Source organism: Petromyzon marinus, chromosome 84, assembly GCF_048934315.1.
Source record: "Petromyzon marinus isolate PM22_M1 ecotype Great Lakes invasive population chromosome 84, UKy_Petmar_22M1.pri1.0, whole genome shotgun sequence".
NCBI classification, from domain to species: domain Eukaryota; kingdom Metazoa; phylum Chordata; class Hyperoartia; order Petromyzontiformes; family Petromyzontidae; genus Petromyzon; species Petromyzon marinus.
Window position 1 is genome coordinate 3,912,780 of NC_133749.1, and position 20,533 is coordinate 3,933,312.

General features: G+C 61.9%; 2 protein-coding genes across 2 annotated transcripts in view; both read left to right on the forward strand.

Moving 5' to 3' along the window:
• The window catches only part of LOC116936838 (thioredoxin reductase 2, mitochondrial-like), a 55,470-nt gene extending 48,731 nt beyond the window's left edge, over window positions 1-6,739 (forward strand). Inside the window, exons 7-8 of the mRNA XM_076057763.1 lie at window positions 4,576-6,254; window positions 6,607-6,739. The gene's annotated coding sequence lies outside the window, so the exon portion shown is untranslated. The remainder of the gene's footprint in view (window positions 1-4,575; window positions 6,255-6,606) is intronic.
• A 3,294-nt stretch (window positions 6,740-10,033) lies between these two features.
• The window catches only part of CTU1 (cytosolic thiouridylase subunit 1), a 32,555-nt gene continuing 22,055 nt past the window's right edge, over window positions 10,034-20,533 (forward strand). The window contains exons 1-4 of the mRNA XM_076057813.1: window positions 10,034-10,177; window positions 10,856-10,949; window positions 11,313-11,396; window positions 12,038-12,252. Coding sequence (XP_075913928.1) covers window positions 12,040-12,252 — 213 coding nt within the window. The 5' untranslated portion in view covers window positions 10,034-10,177; window positions 10,856-10,949; window positions 11,313-11,396; window positions 12,038-12,039. The remainder of the gene's footprint in view (window positions 10,178-10,855; window positions 10,950-11,312; window positions 11,397-12,037; window positions 12,253-20,533) is intronic.

Consider the following 20,533-nt stretch of genomic DNA (forward strand, 5'->3'; position numbering starts at 1 on the left):
CAGCAGCAGCATCATCAGCAGCAGCATCATCAGCAGCATCATCAGCAGCATTATCAGCAGCATCATCAGCAGCATTATCAGCAGCATCATCATCAGTATCATCATCAGTATCATCAGCAGCATCAGCAGCAGCATTATCAGCAGCATCATTACCAGCATAATCAGCATCATCAGTATCATCAGCATCATCAGCAGCATAATCAGCAGCATCATTACCAGCATAATCAGCATCATCAGTATCATCAGCAGCATCAGCAGCAGCATCAGCAGCGCTAACCGCTGCGCCACCGCTCCCCGGCGCGGTGCCAGGCTAGGTGCAGCTGGTGTCAGGCTAGGTGCAGCTGGTGCCAGGCTAGGTGCAGCTGGTGCCAGGCTAGGTGCAGCTGGTGCCAGGCTAGGTGCAGCTGGTGCCAGGCTAGGTGCAGCTGGTGCCAGGCTAGGTGCAGCTGGTGCCAGGCTATGTGCAGCTGGTGCCAGGCCATGTGCAGCTTGTGCCAGGCTAGGTGCAGCTGGTGCCAGGCTAGGTGCAGCTGGTGCCAGGCTAGGTGCAGCTGGTGCCAGGCTAGGTGCAGCTGGTGCCAGGCTAGGTGCAGCGGTGCCAGGCTAGGTGCAGCTTGTGCCAGGCTAGGTGCAGCTGGTGCCAGGCCAGGTGCAGCTGGTGCCAGGCTAGGTGCAGTTGGTGCCAGGCTAGGTGCAGCTGGTGCCAGGCTAGGTGCAGCTGGTGCCAGGCTAGGTGCAGCTTGTGCCAGGCTAGGTGCAGCTTGTGCCAGGCTAGGTGCAGCTGGTGCCAGGCTATGTGCAGCTTGTGCCAGGCTAGGTGCAGCTGGTGCCAGGCTAGGTGCAGCTGGTGCCAGGCCAGGTGCAGCGGTGCCAGGCTAGGTGCAGCTGGTGCCAGGCTAGGTGCAGCTGGTGCCAGGCTAGGTGCAGCTGGTGCCAGGCTAGGTGCAGCTGGTGCCAGGCTAGGTGCAGCTTGTGCCAGGCCAGGTGCAGCTGGTGCCAGGCCAGGTGCAGCTGGTGCCAGGCCAGGTGCAGCTGGTGCCAGGCTAGGTGCAGCTGGTGCCAGGCTAGGTGCAGCTGGTGCCAGGCTAGGTGCAGCTGGTGCCAGGCCAGGTGCAGCTGGTGCCAGGCCAGGTGCAGCTGGTGCCAGGCCAGGTGCAGCTGGTGCCAGGCCAGGTGCAGCTGGTGCCAGGCTAGGTGCAGCTGGTGCCAGGCTAGGTGCAGCTGGTGCCAGGCTAGGTGCAGCTGGTGCCAGGCTAGGTGCAGCGGTGCCAGGCTATGTGCAGCTGGTGCCAGGCTAGGTGCAGCTGGTTCCAGGCTAGGTGCAGCTGGTGCCAGGCTAGGTGCAGCTGGTGCCAGGCTAGGTGCAGCTGGTGCCAGGCTAGGTGCAGCGGTGCCAGGCTATGTGCAGCTGGTGCCAGGCTAGGTGCAGCTGGTGCCAGGCTAGGTGCAGCTGGTGCCAGGCTAGGTGCAGCGGTGCCAGGCTAGGTGCAGCTGGTGCCAGGCTATGTGCAGCTTGTACCAGGCTAGGTGCAGCTTGTACCAGGCTAGGTGCAGCTGGTGCCAGGCTAGGTGCAGCTGGTGCCAGGCTAGGTGCAGCTGGTGCCAGGCTAGGTGCAGCTTGTGCCAGGCCAGGTGCAGCGGTGCCAGGCTAGGTGCAGCTTGTACCAGGCTAGGTGCAGCTTGTACCAGGCTAGGTGCAGCTTGTACCAGGCTAGGTGCAGCTTGTACCAGGCTAGGTGCAGCTGGTGCCAGGCTAGGTGCAGCTGGTGCCAGGCCAGGTGCAGCTTGTGCCAGGCCAGGTGCAGCTGGTGCCAGGCCAGGTGCAGCTGGTGCCAGGCTAGGTGCAGCTGGTGCCAGGCTAGGTGCAGCTTGTGCCAGGCTAGGTGCAGCTGGTGCCAGGCTAGGTGCAGCTGGTGCCAGGCTAGGTGCAGCTTGTGCCAGGCTATGTGCAGCTGGTGCCAGGCTAGGTGCAGCTGGTGCCAGGCTAGGTGCAGCTTGTGCCAGGCTAGGTGCAGCTGGTGCCAGGCTAGGTGCAGCGGACACGGTGCGATGTGCGAGCGTTGGTTTTGTGTTTCTCTTTGATGCTGTGCGTCTCCTTCGGCTCAGTAAAGATCGCACTGCCTGCCTGTGTCACTCCACGTTCATGCGACGGGGCCGGATCCATCCGGAAGGCTGCACGACAACTTCCTCGTGCACCTAGCCTGGCACGGCTGTCAAGCCGTGGCACCTGCATGGTCTGTCACGTGACCACCTCATGCACCTAGCCTGGCACAGCAGTCAACCCATGGCACCTGGTGGGTCTGTCACGTGACCTCCTGCACCTAGCCTGGCACAGCAGTCAACCCATGGCACCTGGTGGGTCTGTCACGTGACCTCGTGCACCTAGCCTGGCACAGCAGTCAACCCGTGGCACCTGCTGGATCTGTCACGTGACCTCCTGCACCTAGCCTGGCACAGCAGTCAACCCACGGCACCTGCAGGGTCTGTCACGTGACCACCACCACCTGCACCTAGCCTGGCACGGCAGTCAAACCCCGTGGCACCTGCAGGGTCTGTCACGTGACCTTCTCCACCTGCACCTAGCCTGGCACAGCAGTCAACCCATGGCACCTGCTGGGTCTGTCACGTGACCTCGTGCACCTAGCCTGGCACAGCTGTCAACCCGTGGCACCTGGTGGGTCTGTCACGTGACCTCGTGCACCTAGCCTGGCACAGCAGTCAACCCATGGCACCTGCTGGGTCTGTCACGTGATCTCCTCCTCCTGCACCTAGCCTGGCACAGCAGTCAACCCATGGCACCTGCTGGGTCTGTCACGTGATCTCCTCCTCATGCACCTAGCCTGGCACAGCAGTCAACCCACGGCACCTGCAGGGTCTGTCACGTGATCTCCTCCTCCTGCACCTAGCCTGGCACAGCAGTCAACCCATGGCACCTGCTGGGTCTGTCACGTGACCTCCTCCTCATGCACCTAGCCTGGCACAGCAGTCAACCCACGGCACCTGCTGGATCTGTCACGTGACCTCCTGCACCTAGCCTGGCACAGCAGTCAACCCATGGCACCTGCTGGGTCTGTCACGTGACCTGCACCTAGCCTGGCACAGGAACCGTGGTGACGTCACCGCCACTTTGGTGGGGGTGGAGCCAAGAGGTAGGAGGGAGGCGGGGCCAGGAAGGGGGTGGGGGGGAGAGAGGCGTGGCCAGGACGCGGGGGGGGGGGGTGGGAGGCGCGTCATTACGCGCGCCACGTGACACCGCCGCCGTCCAATCAGGAGGCGGCGCGGTGCGGCCCAGGCCCCTCGCGAGGCCTCCCGACTTTCCTGACCGCCTGCGCCCGGGTGGCGCGCGGGGTTTCGCCGTTGAAGCTCCGTCGTGGTCACCGCCCCACCCCTACCCACACGCTCCGCCTGATGGTGGTGATCAGTCGGAGTCGGCAGACGAACTAAGGCGTCGCTTGTTTAGTTAAGGCGGTCAGTTGTGGTGAGGGTGGAGACAGAGACACGGGGAGACAGAGACACGTGGTGAGGGTGGTGGTGGTGGTGAGGGTGAGGGTGGTGGTGAAGGTGGTGGTGAAGGTGGTGGTGGTGAGGGTGGTGAAGGTGGTGGTGGTGAGGGTGAAGGTGGTGGTGAAGGTGGTGGTGAGGGTGGTGGTGGTGGTGGTGAAGGTGGTGGTGAGGGTGGTGGTGGTGGTGAAGGTGGTGGTGAGGGTGGTGAGGGTGGTGGTGAAGGTGGTGAGGGTGGTGGTGGGGGTAGTGGTGGTGGTGAAGGTGGTGGTGGTGAGGGTGGTGGTGAAGGTGGTGGTGGTGAGGGTGGTAGTGGTGAAGGTGGGGGTGGTGGTGAGGGTGGTGGTGGTGAAGGTGGTGATGTTGAGTAGTGCGCTAACTGCTGTGCCACCGCTCCCCGTGTCTCTGTCTCCACGTGTCTCACCGTGTCTCACTCTGTCTATGTGTCTCTGTCTCCCCGTGTCTCACCGTGTGTCTCTGTCTGTCTGTGTCTCTGTCTCCCCGTGTGTCTCTGTCTCACTCTGTCTCTGTGTCTCTGTCTCTCCCCGTGTCTCTGTCTCCCCGTGTGTCTCTGTCTCCCCCCGTGTCCCCCCGTGTCTCCCTCCGTGTCTCCCCCCGTGTCTCCCTCCGTGTCTCCCCCCGTGTCTCCCCGTGTCTCCCCCGTGTCTCCCCGTGTCTCACCGTGTCTCCCCGTGTCTCTGTCTCCCCGTGTCTCTGTCTCCCCGTGTCTCCCACCGTGTCTCACCGTGTCTCTGTCTCCCCGTGTCTCACCGTGTCTCACCGTGTCTCCCCGTGTCTCTGTCTCACCGTGTCTCCCCGTGTCTCCCCGTGTCTCTGTCTCACCGTGTCTCACCGTGTCTCCCCGTGTCTCTGTCTCCCCGTGTCTCCCACCGTGTCTCACCGTGTCTCTGTCTCACCGTGTCTCCCACCGTGTCTCCCCGTGTCTCCCCCCGTGTCTCTGTCTCCCCGTGTCTCTGTCTCCCCCGTGTCTCCCCGTGTCTCCCCCCGTGTCTGTCTCCCCGTGTGTCTCTGTCCCCCCGTGTCTCCCCGTGTCCCCCCGTGTCTCTCCCCCAGCCATGCCGAGGCTGTGTGAGACTTGCGGCGAGCGCCGAGCCTCCCTTTGCCGCCCCAAGACGCGTCGCTTGTTTAGTTAAGGCGGTCAGCTGTGGTGAGGGTGGAGACAGAGACACGGGGAGACAGAGACACGTGGTGAGGGTGGAGACAGAGACACGTGGTGAGGGTGGAGACAGAGACACGTGGTGAGGGTGGAGACAGAGACACGGGGAGACAGAGACACGTGGTGAGGGTGGAGACACGTGGTGAGGGTGGAGACACGTGGTGAGGGTGGAGACAGAGACACGTGGTGAGGGTGGAGACACGTGGTGAGGGTGGAGACAGAGACACGTGGTGAGGGTGGAGACAGAGACACGTGGTGAGGGTAGAGACAGAGACACGTGGTGAGGGTGGTGACAGACACGTGGTGAGGGTGGAGACAGAGACACGTGGTGAGGGTGGAGACAGAGACACGGGGAGACAGAGACACGTGGTGAGGGTGGAGACAGAGACACGTGGTGAGGGTGGTGACAGAGACACGGGGAGACAGAGACACGTGGTGAGGGTGGAGACAGAGACACGTGGTGAGGGTGGAGACAGAGACACGTGGTGAGGGTGGAGACAGAGACACGGGGAGACAGAGACACGTGGTGAGGGTGGAGACAGAGACACGGGGAGACAGAGACACGTGGTGAGGGTGGAGACAGAGACACGTGGTGAGGGTGGAGACAGAGACACGTGGTGAGGGTGGAGACAGAGACACGTGGTGAGGGTGGAGACAGAGACACGTGGTGAGGGTGGAGACAGAGACACGTGGTGAGGGTGGAGACACGTGGTGAGGGTGGAGACAGAGACACGTGGTGAGGGTGGTGACAGACACGTGGTGAGGGTGGAGACAGAGACACGTGGTGAGGGTGGAGACAGAGACACGGGGAGACAGAGACACGTGGTGAGGGTGGAGACAGAGACACGTGGTGAGGGTGGAGACAGAGACACGTGGTGAGGGTGGTGACACGTGGTGAGGGTGGAGACAGAGACACGTGGTGAGGGTGGAGACAGAGACACGTGGTGAGGGTGGAGACAGAGACACGTGGTGAGGGTGGAGACAGAGACACGTGGTGAGGGTGGAGACACGTGGTGAGGGTGGAGACAGAGACACGTGGTGAGGGTGGAGACAGAGACACGTGGTGAGGGTAGAGACAGAGACACGTGGTGAGGGTGGTGACAGACACGTGGTGAGGGTGGAGACAGAGACACGTGGTGAGGGTGGAGACAGAGACACGGGGAGACAGAGACACGTGGTGAGGGTGGAGACAGAGACACGTGGTGAGGGTGGTGACAGAGACACGTGAGGGTGGAGACAGAGACACGTGAGGGTGGAGACAGAGACACGTGGTGAGGGTGGAGACAGACACGTGGTGAGGGTGGAGACAGAGACACGTGGTGAGGGTGGAGACAGAGACACGTGGTGAGGGTGGAGACAGAGACACGTGGTGAGGGTGGAGACAGAGACACGTGGTGAGGGTGGAGACAGAGACACGTGGTGAGGGTGGAGACAGAGACACGTGGTGAGGGTGGAGACAGAGACACGTGGTGAGGGTGGAGACAGAGACACGGGGAGACAGAGACACGTGGTGAGGGTGGAGACAGAGACACGTGGTGAGGGTGGAGACAGAGACACGGGGAGACAGAGACACGTGGTGAGGGTGGAGACAGAGACACGTGGTGAGGGTGGAGACAGAGACACGTGGTGAGGGTAGAGACAGAGACACGGGGAGACAGAGACACGTGGTGAGGGTGGAGACAGAGACACGTGGTGAGGGTGGAGACAGAGACACGTGGAGACAGAGACACGTGGTGAGGGTAGAGACAGAGACACGTGGAGACAGAGACACGGGGAGACAGAGACACGTGGTGAGGGTAGAGACAGAGACACGTGGTGAGGGTGGAGACAGAGACACGGGGAGACAACTGCTGTGCCACCACTCCCCGTGTCTCTCCGTGTCTCCCCCCGTGTCTCCCCGTGTCTCCCCGTGTCTCTGTCTCCCCCAGCCATGCCGAGGCTGTGTGAGACTTGCGGCGAGCGCCGAGCCTCCCTTTGCCGCCCCAAGACGCGCCGCTTGTTTAGTTAAGGCGGTCAGCTGTGGTGAGGGTGGTGGTGAGGATTGTGAGGGTGGTGAGGGTGGTGGTGGTGGTGAGGGTGGTGGTGGTGGTGGTGATGGTGGTGGTGAGGATTGTGAGGGTGGTGGTGGTGAGGGTGGTGGTGGTGGTGGTGGTGAGGGTGGTGGTGGTGGTGAGGATTGTGAGGGTGGAGACAGAGACACGTGGTGAGGGTGGTGGTGGTGAGTAGCGCGCTAACTGCTGTGCCACCACTCCCCGTGTCTCTCCTCGTGTCTCCCCGTGTCTCCCCCCGTGTCTCCCCGTGTCTCTCTCTGTCTCCCCCCGTGTCTCTCTCTGTCTCCCCCCGTGTCTCTCTCTGTCTCTCCCCGTGTCTCTCTCTGTCTCCCCGTGTCTCTCTCTGTCTCCCCCCGTGTCTCTCTCTGTCTCCCCCCGTGTCTCTCTCTGTCTCTCTCCGTGTCTCTCTCTGTCTCCCCCCGTGTCTCTCTGTCTCCCCCCGTGTCTCTCTCTGTCTCCCCCCGTGTCTCTCTCTGTCTCCCCCCGTGTCTCTCTGTCTCCCCCCGTGTCTCTCTCTGTCTCCCCCCGTGTCTCTCTCTGTCTCCCCGTGTCTCTCTCTGTCTCCCCCCGTGTCTCTCTCTGTCTCCCCGTGTCTCTCTCTGTCTCCCCCCGTGTCTCTCTCTGTCTCCCCGTGTCTCTCTCTGTCTCCCCGTGTCTCTCTCTGTCTCCCCGTGTCTCTCTCTGTCTCCCCGTGTCTCTCTCTGTCTCCCCGTGTCTCTCTCTGTCTCCCCGTGTCTCTCTCTGTCTCCCCGTGTCTCTCTCTGTCTCCCCGTGTCTCTCTCTGTCTCCCCGTGTCTCTCTCTGTCTCCCCGTGTCTCTCTCTGTCTCCCCCCGTGTCTCTCTCTGTCTCCCCCCGTGTCTCTCTCTGTCTCCCCCCGTGTCTCTCTCTGTCTCCCCCCGTGTCTCTCTCTGTCTCCCCCCGTGTCTCTCTCTGTCTCCCCCCGTGTCTCTCTCTGTCTCCCCCCGTGTCTCTCTCTGTCTCCCCCCGTGTCTCTCTCTGTCTCCCCGTGTCTCTCTCTGTCTCCCCCCGTGTCTCTCTCTCTGTCTCCCCGTGTCTCTCTCTGTCTCCCCCCGTGTCTCTCTCTGTCTCCCCGTGTCTCTCTCTGTCTCCCCCCGTGTCTCTCTCTGTCCCCCCGTGTCTCTCTCTGTCTCCCCCCGTGTCTCTCTCTGTCTCCCCGTGTCTCTCTCTGTCTCCCCCCGTGTCTCTCTCTGTCTCCCCCCGTGTCTCTCTCTGTCTCCCCCCGTGTCTCTCTCTGTCTCCCCGTGTCTCTCTCTGTCTCCCCCCGTGTCTCTCTCTCTGTCTCCCCGTGTCTCTCTCTGTCTCCCCGTGTCTCTCTCTGTCTCCCCGTGTCTCTCTCTGTCTCCCCGTGTCTCTCTCTGTCTCCCCGTGTCTCTCTCTGTCTCCCCGTGTCTCTCTCTGTCTCCCCGTGTCTCTCTCTGTCTCCCCCCGTGTCTCTCTCTGTCTCTCCGTGTCTCTCTCTGTCTCCCCGTGTCTCTCTCTGTCTCCCCGTGTCTCTCTCTGTCTCCCCGTGTCTCTCTCTGTCTCCCCGTGTCTCTCTCTGTCTCCCCGTGTCTCTCTCTGTCTCCCCGTGTCTCTCTCTGTCTCCCCGTGTCTCTCTCTGTCTCCCCGTGTCTCTCTCTGTCTCCCCCCGTGTCTCTCTCTGTCTCTCCCCGTGTCTCTCTCTGTCTCCCCCCGTGTCTCTCTCTGTCTCCCCCCGTGTCTCTCTCTGTCTCCCCCCGTGTCTCTCTCTGTCTCCCCGTGTCTCTCTCTGTCTCCCCCCGTGTCTCTCTCTCTGTCTCCCCGTGTCTCTCTCTGTCTCCCCCCGTGTCTCTCTCTGTCTCCCCGTGTCTCTCTCTGTCTCCCCCCGTGTCTCTCTCTGTCCCCCCGTGTCTCTCTCTGTCCCCCCGTGTCTCTCTCTGTCTCCCCGTGTCTCTCTCTCTGTCTCCCCGTGTCTCTCTCTCTGTCTCCCCGTGTCTCTCTCTGTCTCCCCGTGTCTCTCTCTGTCTCCCCCCGTGTCTCTCTCTGTCCCCCCGTGTCTCTCTCTGTCCCCCCGTGTCTCTCTCTGTCTCCCCGTGTCTCTCTCTCTGTCTCCCCGTGTCTCTCTCTGTCTCCCCGTGTCTCTCTCTCTCTGTCTCCCCGTCTCTCTCTGTCTCCCCGTGTCTCTCTCTGTCTCCCCGTGTCTCTCTCTGTCTCCCCGTGTCTCTCTCTGTCTCCCCCCGTGTCTCTCTCTGTCTCCCCCCGTGTCTCTCTCTGTCTCCCCGTGTCTCTCTCTGTCTCCCCCCGTGTCTCTCTCTGTCTCCCCCCGTGTCTCCCCGTGTCTCCCCGTGTCTCCCCGTGTCTCTCTCTGTCTCTCCCCGTGTCTCTCTCTGTCTCTCCCCGTGTCTCTCTCTGTCTCCCCCCGTGTCTCTGTCTCCCCGTGTCTCTCTCTGTCTCTCCCCGTGTCTCCCCGTGTCTCTCTCTCTGTCTCCCCGTATCTCTCTCTGTCTCTCCCCGTGTCTCTCTCTGTCTCTCCCCGTGTCTCTCTCTGTCTCTCCCCGTGTCTCCCCGTGTCTCTCTCTCTGTCTCCCCGTGTCTCTCTCTCTGTCTCCCCCGTGTCTCTGTCTCCCCGTGTCTCTCTCTCTGTCTCTCCCCGTGTCTCTGTCTCCCCGTGTCTCTCTCTGTCTCCACGTGTCTCTCTCTGTCTCCCCCCGTGTCTCTCTCTGTCTCCCCCCGTGTCTCCCCGTGTCTCCCCGTGTCTCTCTCTGTCTCCCCCCGTGTCTCCCCCCGTGTCTCCCCCAGCCATGCCGAGGCTGTGTGAGACTTGCGGCGAGCGCCGAGCCTCCCTGCGTCGCCCCAAGACGCGTCGCTTGTTTAGTTAAGGCGGTCACGTGTGGTGAGGGTGGTGGTGAGGATTGTGAGGGTGGTGGTGAGGATTGTGAGGGTGGTGGTGGTGGTGGTGGTGAGGGTGGTGGTGGTGGTGGTGAGGGTGGTGGTGGTGGTGGTGAGGGTGGTGGTGGTGGTGGTGAGGGTGGTGAGGGTGAGGTGGTGAGGGTGGTGGTGGTGGTGAGGATTGTGAGGGTGGAGACAGAGACACGTGGTGAGGGTGGAGACAGAGACACGTGGTGAGGGTGGAGACAGAGACGTGGTGAGGGTGGTGACAGTGACACGTGGTGAGGGTGGAGACAGAGACACGTGGTGAGGGTGGAGACAGAGACACGTGGTGAGGGTGGAGACAGAGACACGGGGAGACAGAGACACGTGGTGAGGGTGGAGACAGAGACACGGGGAGACAGAGACACGTGGTGAGGGTAGAGACAGAGACACGTGGTGAGGGTGGAGACAGAGACACGTGGTGAGGGTGGTGACAGAGACACGTGGTGAGGGTGGAGACAGAGACACGTGGTGAGGGTGGAGACAGAGACACGTGGTGAGGGTGGAGACAGAGACACGGGGAGACAGAGACACGTGGTGAGGGTAGAGACAGAGACACGTGGTGAGGGTGGTGACAGTGACACGTGGTGAGGGTGGAGACAGAGACACGTGGTGAGGGTGGAGACAGAGACACGTGGTGAGGGTGGAGACAGAGACACGTGGTGAGGGTGGAGACAGAGACACGTGGTGAGGGTGGAGACAGAGACACGTGAGGGTGGAGACAGAGACACGTGGTGAGGGTGGAGACAGAGACACGTGGTGAGGGTGGAGACAGAGACACGGGGTGAGGGTGGAGACAGAGACACGTGGTGAGGGTGGAGACAGAGACACGTGGTGAGGGTGGAGACAGAGACACGTGGTGAGGGTGGTGACAGAGACACGTGGTGAGGGTGGAGACAGAGACACGTGGTGAGGGTGGAGACAGACACGTGGTGAGGGTGGTGGTGAGGATTGTGAGGGTGGTGGTGGTGAGGGTGGTGGTGGTGGTGAGGATTGTGAGGGTGGAGACAGAGACACGTGGTGAGGGTGGTGGTGGTGAGTAGCGCGCTAACTGCTGTGCCACCACTCCCCGTGTCTCCCCGTGTCTCTCTCTGTCCCCCCGTGTCTCTCTCTGTCTCCCCGTGTCTCTCTCTGTCTCCCCCCGTGTCTCTCTCTGTCTCCCCGTGTCTCTCTCTCTGTCTCCCCGTGTCTCCCCGTGTCTCTGTCTCTCCCCAGCCATGCCGAGGCTGTGTGAGACTTGCGGCGAGCGCCGAGCCTCCCTTTGCCGCCCCAAGACGCGTCGCTTGTTTAGTTAAGGCGGTCAGCTGTGGTGAGGGTGGTGGTGAGGATTGTGAGGGTGGTGGTGAGGATTGTGAGGGTGGTGGTGGTGGTGAGGGTGGTGGTGGTGAGGATTGTGAGGGTGGAGACAGAGACACGTGGTGAGGGTGGTGGTGGTGAGTAGTGCGCTAACTGCTGTGCCACCACTCCCCGTGTCTCTCTCTGTCTCCCCCCGTGTCTCCCCGTGTCTCCCCCCGTGTCTCCCCGTGTCTCTCTCTGTCTCCCCGTGTCTCTCTCTGTCTCCCCCCGTGTCTCCCCGTGTCTCTCTCTGTCTCCCCGTGTCTCTCTCTGTCTCCCCCCGTGTCTCTCTCTCTGTCTCCCCGTGTCTCCCCGTGTCTCCCCGTGTCTCCCCCAGCCATGCCGAGGCTGTGTGAGACTTGCGGCGAGCGCCGAGCCTCCCTTCGCCGCCCCAAGACGCGTCGCTTGTTTAGTTAAGGCGGTCAGCTGTGGTGAGGGTGGTGGTGAGGATTGTGAGGGTGGTGGTGAGGGTGGTGGTGGTGGTGGTGGTGGGTGGTGGTGGTGAGGGTGGTGGTGGTGGTGGTGGTGAGTGTGGTGGTGGTGGTGAGGGTGGTGGTGGTGGTGGTAAGGGTGGTGGTGAGGGTGGTGAGGGTGGTGGTGAGGGTGGTGGTGGTGGTGGTGAGGATTGTGAGGGTGGAGACAGAGACACGTGGTGAGGGTGGTGGTGGTGGTGAGTAGTGCGCTAACTGCTGTGCCACCACTCCCCGTGTCTCTCTCTGTCTCACCGTGTCTCTCTCTGTCTCCCCCCGTGTCTCCCCGTGTCTCCCCCCGTGTCTCCCCGTGTCTCTCTCTGTCTCCCCCCGTGTCTCTCTCTGTCTCCCCCCGTGTCTCCCCGTGTCTCTCTCTGTCTCCCCGTGTCTCTCTCTGTCTCACCGTGTCTCTCTCTCTGTCTCCCCGTGTCTCTCTCTGTCCCCCCGTGTCTCTCTCTGTCTCACCGTGTCTCTCTCTCTGTCTCCCCGTGTCTCTCTCTGTCTCCCCGTGTCTCTCTCTGTCTCCCCGTGTCTCCCCGTGTCTCTCTCTGTCTCCCCGTGTCTCCCCGTGTCTCTCTCTCTGTCTCCCCAGCCATGCCGAGGCTGTGTGAGACTTGCGGCGAGCGCCGAGCCTCCCTTCGCCGCCCCAAGACGCGTCGCTGCGTCTGCCGCCGCTGCTTCTCGGCCCTGCTGGAGGAGGAAGTTCACAGCCACGTCACCGCCTCTCGCCTCTTCAGGCCCGGCATCACCGTCGCGCTGGGAGCCTCGGGGGGGAAAGACTCCACCGTGTTGGCCTACATCTTGAAGGTGGGGGGGGGGAGGTGGTGGGGGGGGGGGGGGGTGGTGGGGGGTGGTGGTGGGGGGGGGTGGTGGTGGGGGGGTGAAGACTCCAAATCAACCACTCACTCACCCACTCACTCACTCACCTACTCACTCACCCACTCACTCACCTACTCACTCACCCACTCACACACTCACCCACTCACACACTCACTCACCTACTCACCCACCCGCTCACTCACCCACTCACCCACTCACCTACTCACACATCCACCCACCCACTCACTCACCTACTCACACACCCACTCACTCACCCACTCACTCACCCACCCACCTACTCACCCACCCACTCACCCACCCACCTACTCACCCACTCACTCACCCACTCACCTACTCACACATCCACCCACCCACTCACTCACTCACCCACTCACTCACTCACTCACCCACTCACTCACTCACCCACTCACACACCCACTCACTCACTCACCTACTCACCCACTCACTCACCCACTCACTCACTCACCCACCCACCTACTCACTCACCTACTCACACGCTCACTCATCCACTCACTCACCCACTCACTCACCCACTCACTCACCCACCCACCTACTCACCCACCTACTCACCCACTCACTCACCCACTCACCTACTCACACATCCACCCACCCACTCACTCACCTACTCACACACCCACTCACTCACTCACCTACTCACTCACTCACCTACTCACACACCCACTCACCCACTCACTCACTCACCCACCCACCTACTCACCCACCCACTCACACACCCACCCACTCACCCACCCACCTACTCACCCACTCACTCACCCACTCACCCACTCACACACTCACCCACTCACCCACTCACCCACCCATTCACTCACCCACCTACTCACCCACCCACCTACTCACCCACTCACTCACCCACTCACCCACTCACACACCCACTCACCCACTCACCCACCCACACACTCACCCACACACTCACCCACCCACTCACCCACCCACCCTTCCACTCACTCACCCACCCACTCACCCACCCACCTACTCACCCACCCACTCACCCACCCACTCACCCACTCCTCACTCACCCACCCACCTACTCACCCACCCATTCACCCACCCACCTACTCACCCACCCATTCACCCACCCACCTACTCACCCACCCATTCACCCACCCACCCACCCTTCCACTCACTCACCCACCCACCCACCCTTCCACTCACTCACCCACCCACCCTTCCACTCACCCACCCACTCACCCACTCCTCACTCACCCACCCACTCACCCACTCACTCACTCACCCACCCACCCTTCCACTCACTCACCCACCCACCCACCCTTCCACTCACTCACCCACCCACCCACCCTTCCACTCACTTACCCACCCATCCACCCTTCCACTCACCCACCCACTCACCCACTCCTCACTCACCCACCCACCCACTCACTCACCCACTCACCCACTCACTCACCCACCCACTCACTCACCCACCCACTCACCCACTCACCCACTCACCCACTCACTCACCCACTCACCCACCCACTCACCCACTCACCCACTCACTCACCCACCCACTCACCCACTCACCCACCCACCCACCCACTCTCCCACCCACCTACTCACCCACCCACTCACTCACCCACTCACTCACCCACCCACCCACCCACTCACCCACCCACCCACTCACTCACCCACTCCCCACTCACTCCACCCACTCACTCACCCACTCACCCACTCACTCACCCACCCCACTCACCCACTCACTCACCACCCACCCACTCACTCACTCACCCACTCACTCACTCACCCACTCACTCACTCACTCACCCACTCACCCACTCACCACTCACTCACTCACCCACTCACTCACTCACCCACCCACCCACTCACTCACTCACCCACTCACTCACTCACCCACCCACCCACTCACTCACTCACCCACTCACTCACTCACCCACTCACCCACTCACCCACTCACTCACCCACCCACCCACCCACTCACCCACCCACCCACCCACTCACCCACGCACACACTCACCCACCCACTCACTCACTCACTCACCCACCCACCTACTCACCCACCTACTCACCCACTCACTCACCCACACCTACTCACACATCCACTCCACCCACACACACTAGCACTCACACTACACACCCACTCACTCACTCACGCTACTCACCCACCCACCTACTCACCCACCTACTCACCCACTTCACTCACTCACCCACTCACCCACCACCCACGTCACCCCTCACTCACTCACTCCACTCACCCACTCCACCTCACTCACCATCACTCACTCCACTCACTTCCACACTCACCTCACCCACTCACTCACTCACCCACTCCTCACTCACCACTCTCTCACCGTCACTCACCCACCCAACTCACCCACCCACCCACTCACCCACCCACACTCACCCACTCTCACTCACCACTCACTCACCCACTCACCTACTCCCCACCTACTCACCCACTCACTCACCACTCACCTACTCACACATCCACCCACCCACATCACTCACCTACTCACACACCACTCACTCACTCACTCCTACTCACTCACCACCTACTCACCCATAACTCACCACTCACTCACTCACCCACCTACACACCCACCACTCACCACCCACCCACTCACCCACCTAGCTCACCCACTCACTCACCACTCACTCACTCACTCACACTCCACTCACCCACCACCCACCCCACTCACCCCCACTCACGCCACACCCCACTCACCCACACACTCACCCACCCACTCACCCCACCCTTCCACTCACTCACCCACCCACTCACTCACCCACCACCTACTCACCCTCCACGTCACTCACCCACTCACCCACTCCTCACTCACCCACCCACCTACTCACCCACCCATTCACCCACCCACCTCTCACCCACCCATTCACCCACCCACCTACTCACCCACCCATTCACCACCCACCCCCCTTCCACTCACTCACCCACCCACCCACCCTTCCACTCACTCACCCACCCACCCACCCTTCCACTCACCCACCCACTCACCCACTCCTCACTCCACCCACCCCACTCACTCACCCACTCACTCACTCACTCACCCACCCACCCTTCCACTCACTCACCCACCCACCCACCCTTCCACTCACTCACCCACCCACCCACCCTTCCACTCACCCACCCACTCACCCACTCCTCACTCACCCACCCACCCACTCACTCACCCACTCACCCACTCACTCACCCACCCACTCACCCACTCATCACTGACCCACTCACTCACCTCTCTCACCCACCACTCACCCACTCACCCACTCACCCACTCACTCACCCACCCACTCACTCACCCACTCACTCACTCACCCACCCACCCTTCCACTCACTCACCCACCCACCCACCCTTCCACTCACTCACCCACCCACCCACCCTTCCACTCACCCACCCACTCACCCACTCCTCACTCACCCACCCACCCACTCACTCACCCACTTACCCACTCACCCACCCACTCACCCACTCACCCACTCACTCACCCACCCACTCACCCACTCACCCACTCACTCACCCACTCACCCACCCTCCACCACTCACCCACTCACTCACCTACTCACACACCCACCACTCACTCACCTACCTCTCACCCACCCACCTACTCACCCACCCTACTCACCCACTCACTCACCCACTCACCCACTCCCCACCCACTCACCCACTCACCACTCACTCACTCACCCACTCACTCACACATCACCCACCACCCACTCACTCACTCACTCACCCACTCACTCACTCACCCACCCACCCACTCACTCACTCACCCACTCACTCACTCACTCACCCACTCACTCACTCACCCACCCACCCACTCACCCACCCACCCACTCACCCACCCACACACTCACCCACTCACTCACCCACTCACTCACCACCCACCTACTCACCCACCTACTCACCCACTCACTCACCCACTCACCTACTCACACATCCACCCACCCACTCACTCACCTACTCACACACCCACTCACTCACTCACCTACTCACTCACTCACCTACTCACACACCCACTCACCCACTCACTCACTCACCCACCCACCTACTCACCCACCCACTCACACACCCACCCACTCACCCACCCACCTACTCACCCACTCACTCACCCACTCACGCACACTCACTCACCCACTCACCCACTCCACCCACCCACTCACCCACCCACCTACTCACCCACTCACCTACTCACCCCACTCACTCACCCACTCACACACCCACTCACCATCACCCACCCACTCACCCACACACTCACCCACACACTCACCCACCCACTCACCCACCCACCCTTCCACTCAACCCACCACTCACTCACCCACCCACCTACTCACCCACCCACTCACCCACCCACTCACCCACTCCTCACCCACCCACCCACCTACTCACCCACCCATCCACCCACCCACCTACTCGCCCACCCATTCACCCACCCACCTACTCACACTCCCACCCATTCACCCACCCCCACCCTTCCACTCACTCACCCACCCACCCACCCTTCCACTCACTCACCCACCCACCCACCCTTCCACTCACCCACCCACCTCACCCACTCCTCACTCACCCACCCACCCACTCACTCACCCACTCACTCACTCACTCACCCACCCACCCTTCCACTCACTCACCCACCCACCCACCCTTCCACTCACTCACCCACCCACCCACCCTTCCACTCACCCACCCTTCCACTCACCCACTCACCCACTCCTCACTCACCCACCCACCCACTCTCACCCACTCACCCACTCACTCACCCACCCACTCACCCACTCACCCACTCACCTACTCACACATCCACCCACCCACTCACTCACCTACTCACACACCCACTCACTCACTCACCTACTCACCCACCCACCTACTCACCCACCTACTCACCCACTCACTCACCCACTCACCCACTCACTCACCCACCCACCCACTCACTCACTCACTCACCCACCCACTCACTCACCCACCCACCCACTCACTCACTCACCCACTCACTCACTCACTCACCCACTCACCCACTCACCCACTCACTCACCCACCCACCAACTCACCCACCCACCCACTCACCCACCCCCACACTCACCCCACTCACTCACCCACTCACTCACCCACCCACCTACTCACCCACCTACTCACCCACTCATCCACCCACTCACCTACTCACACATCCTCCCACCCACTCACTCACCTACTCACACACCCCACTCACTCACCACCACTCACTCACCCACACCACACACCCCCTCACCCACTCACTCACTCACCCACCCACCTACTCACCCACCCACTCACACACCCACCCACTCACCCACCCACCTACTCACCCACTCACTCACCCACTCACCCACTCACACACTCACCCACCACCCACTCACCCACCCACTCACCCACCCACCTACTCACCCACTCACCTACTCACCCACTCACTCACCCACTCACCCACTCACACACCCACTCACCCACTCACCCACCCACTCACCCACTCACCCACACACACCCACACACTCACCCACCCACTCACCCACCCACCCTTCCACTCACTCACCCACCCACTCACTCACCCACCCACCTACTCACCCACCCACTCACCCACCCCTCACCCACTCCTCACTCACCCACCCACCTACTCACCCACCCATTCACCCACCCACCTACTCACCCACCCATTCACCCACCCACCTACTCACCCACCCATTCCCCACCCACCCACCCTTCCACTCACTCACCCACCCACCCACCCTTCCACTCACTCACCCACCCACCCACCCTTCCACTCACCCACCCACTCACCCACTCCTCACTCACCCACCCACCCACTCACTCACCCACTCACTCACTCACTCACCCACCCACCCTTCCACTCACTCACCCACCCACCCACCCTTCCTCTCACTCACCCACCCACCCACCCTTCCACTCACCCACCCACTCACCCACTCCTCACTCACCCACCCACTCACTCACCCACTCACCCACTCACTCACCCACCCACTCACCCACTCACCCACTCACCCACTCACTCACCCACTCACTCACCCACTCACCCACTCACTCACCCACTCACCCACCCACTCACCCACTCACCCACTCACCCACTCACTCACCCACCCACTCACCCACCCACCCACTCACTCACCCACTCACTCACTCACCCACCCACCCTTCCACTCACTCACCCACCCACCCACCCTTCCACTCACTCACCCCCCACCCACCCACCCTTCCACTCACCCACCCACCCACCCACCCTTCCACTCACCCACCCACTCACCCACTCCTCACTCACCCACCCACTCACTCACCCACTCACCCACTCACTCACCCACCCACTCACCCACTCACCCACTCACTCACCCACCCACTCACCCACTCACCCACTCACCCACTCACTCACCCACTCACCCACCCACTCACCCACTCACTCACCCACCCACTCACCCACCCACCCACTCACCCACCCACCCACTCTCCCACCCACCTACTCACCCACCCACTCACTCACTCACCCACTCACTCACCCACCCACCCACCCACTCACCCACCCACCCACTCACCCACTCACTCACCCACCCACTCACTCACCCACTCACCCACTCACTCACCCACCCACTCACCCACTCACTCACCCACCCACCCACTCACTCACTCACCCACTCACTCACTCACCCACTCACCCACTCACTCACCCACTCACCCACTCACCCACTCACTCACTCACCCACTCACTCACTCTCCACCCACCCACTCACTCACTCACTCACCCACTCACTCACTCACCCACCCACCCACTCACTCACTCACCCACTCACTCACTCACCCACTCACCCACTCACCCACTCACCCACTCACTCACCCACCCACCCACCCACTCACCCACCCACACACTCACCCACTCACTCACTCACTCACCCACCCACCTACTCACCCACCTACTCACCCACTCACTCACCCACTCACCTACTCACACATCCACCCACCCACTCACTCACCTACTCACACACCCACTCACTCACTCACCTACTCACCCACCCACCTACTCACCCACCTACTCACCCACTCACTCACCCACCCACCTCATCACTCACTCACCCACTCACCCACTCACTCACTCACCCACTCACTCACTCACTCACCCACCCACCCACTCACTCACTCACCCACTCACTCACTCACCCACCCACTCACTCACTCACCCACTCACTCACTCACTCACCCACTCACCCACTCACCCACTCACTCACCCACCCACCCACTCACCCACCCACCCACTCACCCACCCACACACTCACCCACTCACTCACCACTCACTCACCCACCCACCTACTCACCCACCTACTCACCCACTCACTCACCCACTCACCTACTCACACATCCACCCACCCACTCACTCACCTACTCACACACCCACTCACCCACTCACTCACTCACCCACCCACCTACTCACCCACCCACTCACACACCCACCCACTCACCCACCCACCTACTCACCCACTCACTCACCCACTCACCCACTCACACACTCACCCACTCACCCACTCACCCACCCACTCACCCACCCACCTACTCACCCACTCACCTACTCACCCACTCACTCACCCACTCACACACCCACTCACCCACTCACCCACCCACTCACCCACACACTCACCCACACACTCACCCACCCACTCACCCACCCACCCTTCCACTCACTCACCCACCCACTCACTCACCCACCCACCTACTCACCCACCCACTCACCCACCCACTCACCCACTCCTCACTCACCCACCCACCTACTCACCCACCCATTCACCCACCCACCTACTCACCCACCCATTCACCCACCCACCTACTCACCCACCCATTCACCCACCCACCCACCCTTCCACTCACTCACCCACCCACCTACCCTTCCACTCACTCACCCACCCACCCACCCTTCCACTCACCCACCCACTCACCCACTCCCTCACTCACCCACCCACCCACTCACTCACCCACTCACTCACTCACCCACCCACCCTTCCACTCACTCACCCACCCACCCACCCTTCCACTCACTCACCCACCCACCCACCCTTCCACTCACCCACCCACTCACCCACTCCTCACTCACCCACCCACCCACTCACTCACCCACTCACCCACTCACTCACTCACCCACTCACCCACTCACCCACTCACTCACCCACTCACTCACCCACTCACCCACTCACTCACCCACTCAGCCACCCACTCACCCACTCACCCACTCACCCACTCACTCACCCACCCACTCACCCACC